Source organism: Takifugu flavidus, chromosome 16 (genome assembly GCF_003711565.1).
Source record: "Takifugu flavidus isolate HTHZ2018 chromosome 16, ASM371156v2, whole genome shotgun sequence".
NCBI lineage: Eukaryota > Metazoa > Chordata > Actinopteri > Tetraodontiformes > Tetraodontidae > Takifugu > Takifugu flavidus.
Window position 1 is genome coordinate 181,946 of NC_079535.1, and position 4,494 is coordinate 186,439.

Sequence of the window (4,494 nt, forward strand, 5' to 3'; positions counted from 1 at the left end):
CTGTGATCAACTGTATCAAAAGCAGCACTGAGGTCCAGCAGAACCAGCATAGAGACCAGTCCATGATCTGAAGCTATGAGAAGATCATTAGTAACTTTAAGAAGGGCTGTTTCTGTGCTCACCACCACCTTCTCAAGAACTTTAGAGATAAAAGGAAGGTTGGATATTGGCCTATAATTTGCTAATACGTCAGGATCCAGTGATGGTTTTTTAAGCAACGGCTTAATCACTGCCACCTTGTAGGACCGGGGTACATAACCTGACACTAAAGAACCATTGATCTGGTCCAGGATAGAACTGCCTATGAATGGTAAAACATCCTTCAACAGGTGTGTTGGGATGGGATCTAAAAGACACGTGGTGGTCTTGGATTTCTGAATTAGCGATGACACCTCAGAAAAATATATAGGGCTGAAGGAGTTTAAGGGCTCGTTGGAGAACCTGTATGTTCCCACAGTCCGCGCTTCTGGTGATGGTCCAGTTGTAGGGATGGCCTGGTTAGCTTTTTGTCTGATGGCTAGAACTTTATCAGTGAAGAAGCTCATGAAGTCTTCACCACTAAGGGAAGAAGGGATACGTGGATCTAAAACACTGTGACTCTTAGTTAATTTGGCCACAGTGCTAAAAAGAAACCTGGGGTTGCTCTTATTTTCCTCAATTAAAAAAGAAAAATAAGCTGTTCTAGCCTTACAGAGGGCCTTTTTTTATAAACTAATAGACAGTCTTTCCAGGCTCCATGATAGCTGTCTATTTTACAAGAATGCCACTTCCTTTCCAGTCTTTGCACTTTCTGCTTGAGGGTCCTGATATGTGAATTATACCAGGGGGCACACCTCCTCTGAGTTACTATTTTCTTTTTCAGGGGGGCAACAGAATCAAGCGTGATTCTCAGTGAGGTTGCTGCACCTTCCGCAATAGAGTCAACCTCAGCAGGGCTAAGATTATAATGATTTACCCCTGGGGAAACACACAGTGGTCCTGGGATCAGCACAGGGATCACTTCCTTAAACTTAGCTACAGCATTATCTGAAAGACATCTGCTATAGTAAGACTTTGTTCTGAGGATAGAAGAATCCTTGACTTAACAAACTCATTAAAAAGGCAGGGTCTGTTGTTGGCTCTAAACTTGCAAACTTGGATGAGGTGGTGAGGGACAGGATGGTGTCAAAAGTGCGGACAATCATGGACAATCCCTCCCACCCCTTCATAACACAGTGGACAAACTAAGAAGCAGCTTCAGCAACAGACTCCTGAAGCCTCACTGCTCTGAGGAACAGTACAGGAAGTAATTCCTGCCGTCTGCCATTAGACTCTATAATTCATCCTTTTCTGTCAGAGCTGTGCTCTCTTGATTGGATTAATGCATCAGCTCACGTGCCCTCCAACCTATTCAATCTCATTAATTGTTTAATAATCTTATTTTTATGTTTATGTTCTAATCTTATTTCTATATTATTTTATACTTATGTAAATATGTTTTTTAATTTAATCTTGTTTTTATCTCTATGCCTATGTTCTAATCTAATTTGTATTTTATTTTTATTCTATTTCAATGCTTTTTAAATAGACCTGCTTCTATTTGTGTCTTTATACTATAGTTATATTCCTTCGTGTCTATGTTGCTATTACAATTCAATTTCCCTACGGGGATGAATAAAGTAAATCTTAATCTTAATCTTAATAATAAGGTCACAAGGTCATATGACATAATAAACCTTAACGCTTCTCACGCTTCAATATCCTGGAAATATTTTTGCTACTTATTATGATGAACATTAAGCAGTTGCACTTAAGTTACAACATATATTTATCAGAGGCAAATATTGTACTTTTGCTTTACCACAATTATTTCTTAGTAAATTTTATATTATTATTACAAAACTTTCCCTATTTGAAAATAGCCGAGCTATGTGGGCATGTAAATCCGCTATTAACAGATTAGCCTTACCACATGTGTGTCAACTTTAGTCTGTAGTATACTGGGTGCATACGGCTTATTGTAGGATTAACACATTTTAAATATCTATGAAGTAGTTCTTTTTTTTATAATTATGAATAATATTGGAAGGCTCTTGTTCCAAGTCCTGGACAAGTCTATTTGTTCTGATTCTGAATGTGATTTTGCACAATTTGAAGGCAATGTTTAAGAGTCCGTGTATATTTTATTTTATTTTTGATACTTAAAAAAATAATTGAGGAATCATTTTCTTTATATTATTTCATTTTGTGTTGGTTTACTAATTTGCATGCCATGTATATCAATGAATGTTACATTTTCTTAAAAAGGAAACAGAGTGGTGGTTATTAGGTGTTCTGTCTTGTTTTCTATTCTATTATAATCGGGCTTTATTTAAGCAAAAGAATGTTTTATCCAATTACCCCATTAATCGATGGGATATTCGCCAGGCCCTTCCCTCCCTTCCCTTCCCTTCCCTTCCCTTCCCTTCCCTTCCCTTCCCTTCCCTTCCCACCCCGTCCCGTCCCGTCCCGTCCCATCCTGTCCTGTCCCGTCCTCTGAGTTGACAGCATAACCGAGTTGCTATGAAAAGAAAAGTTCTGGCACAATTTGTTGAATCAGCTGACTGATTTATTTTTCTCTCAGTGGAAATAAAAAAAAAGCTTCATCTTTGTGATGCAGAATCAGCCGAGGTGTGACTTAGAGATGGATGGACACAGTCCCACTTGTGTGTTCCTTCTATTTTGAGCCATCGTCACAAACACACACTCAACGTTTAACAAAGATCTTCAGTGCAGCAGTTTGTGTAGGGTGTGTCAGGACAGGTTGGTTCACAAGTCCGAGAAGAGATCACACCACCTGAAAGACAAATCAGATAAGCAGTGAGGAGGACCTCAAAGCCGTCAAGATGTAAGAATACGCTAAAGTGCCAATCATAAAGCCTCAGGTGACGGAGGTGAAGCTCACCCTGCTCCACCGTCACGCAGTAGTTGGAGCCGTCTGGACACGGAAACTCCTCCATGCAGATGGTGTCGTTTGCATTAGCGCAGACAAAGCAAGTGAGCGTGAGCACTGAAAACCAGATCACATCCACCAACAGCCCAGAAATGAGTTTCCATAACAACAGATACAAACTTTGGAGTCACTTCTCAGGGTTCTCTGAACGATCATTTCTTTCAGTTGTCTTTTTTAGAAAGATTTAAAAGCAAATGAATAAGAGGGTTCCTCACCCTGAGTGCTGCACACCAGCAGCAGGAGCGTCACAAGAACAACCTTCATGTCAGCAGATGGAATGGGCAGATTTCTCCCCACTGCTGCTTTTGTATGATGCCGCCACTTCCTTGTTTTTGATATTCCAGTAACTCTACTTTCATTCTGATTGTCCTGAGAAGAAAGCAAAGCCAAAAAAAGAAAAAACAACACACATGCAAAACCTGTTCTTCGAATGATCGAGCAGCAGTCTCAAAAATGAGCCAACTTGCTTCCTTAAAGGAAACATGCAGGAGCCAAACTTTGTTCACCTTCACACACCCGACGACACCACATTGCAACTCTTTATTTAATATTTACATTACTTTTCATCCTCAAGATAAATAAATGGTGTAGTGACATTGAAAGGAACAATATTGGGGACAGGGACATGGACAGTGGGTGGAGTCCTGACTCTTAGCCTGAGAGCAAATCTGAAATGAGGAATTTATCGCCTGACAGTGGCAAAAAACTGGGTGGGGGGGCAGCAACAGCCAAACAATACTATTCAATTCGATTTTTTTTTTTTACAATCAAAATTGTTTCTAGGCGTTTTACAGAATCCCAGGGCCTAACCCCAAACAAGCAACAGTGGCAAGGAAACACTCCCCTTTAACAGGAAGAAACAGGACCAGGCTCATGAAGGGGGACCCTCCTGCTGATGACCGACTGGGTAGAGAGAGGAGAGGAGAGGAGAGGAGAGGAGAGAGAGGAGAGGAGAGGAGAGGAGAGAGAGGAGAGGAGAGGAGAGGAGAGGAGAGGATTTCGTGACAGAGGCCTGTCAGGTGATCATGTTTCTGGACCCCGGCAGCCTCAGCCTATAGCAGCATAAGATGTTAACCTAATGATTAGATGACCCCCTAAGTATGATAATTTGTCTGTCTATGGTAGTAACCTTGGACTACAGAATTAATGACAATAAGCTTTTTCAAAGAGGAAAATACCTCCCATACCTGGACAGGGAGATAGTTCCACAGCAGGGGGGGCTGGTAGCTAAATGCTCGGCCCCCTATTCTACCTCTAGAGACTCTGGGGATCACAAGTAAACTCAGTCCTCGAGGGCCACGATCCTGCCGGGTTTTCTGTCCTACCAGGCTGAAAATGCATTCAGTGGGATAGAAAACCCGGCAGGATCGTGGCCCTCGAGGACTGAGTTTGACATGCCTGCTCATTTGATCTAATCATGTGATCTACCGTATTGGCCCGAATATAAGACGGTGTTTTTTGCGTTGAAACAAGACTGAAAAAGTGGGGGTCGTCTTACATTCGCGGTCTAGACATTATACCCA

At 41.5% G+C, this 4,494-nt stretch overlaps 1 protein-coding gene across 1 annotated transcript; it reads right to left on the minus strand.

The window, feature by feature from the left end:
- Positions 1-2,565: 2,565 nt before the first annotated feature.
- On the minus strand, positions 2,566-3,344 carry LOC130540063 (lymphocyte antigen 6I-like). Its single transcript, XM_057058949.1, has 3 exons — positions 3,187-3,344; positions 2,924-3,028; positions 2,566-2,815 (listed from the first exon to the last, which is right to left on the minus strand). The coding sequence occupies exons 1-3, from the start codon at positions 3,233-3,235 to the stop codon at positions 2,733-2,735; spliced, it is 237 nt and encodes a 78-aa protein (XP_056914929.1). The 5' UTR covers positions 3,236-3,344; the 3' UTR covers positions 2,566-2,732.
- Between the last annotated feature and the right edge of the window lie 1,150 nt (positions 3,345-4,494).

What these genes read in the sequence shown, in the direction of transcription:
- LOC130540063 (XM_057058949.1), bottom strand. Translation starts at nt 3,235, where the DNA reads ATGAAGGTTGTTCTTGTGACGCTCCTGCTGCTGGTGTGCAGCACTCAG. An exon ending in GCTGGTGTGCAGCACTCAGG is followed by an intron (nt 3,029 to 3,186) that starts GTGAGGAACCCT and finishes TCTGGTTTTCAG; the next exon opens with TGCTCACGCTCACTTGCTTT. An exon ending in CTGCGTGACGGTGGAGCAGG is followed by an intron (nt 2,816 to 2,923) that starts GTGAGCTTCACC and finishes TTTGTCTTTCAG; the next exon opens with GTGGTGTGATCTCTTCTCGG.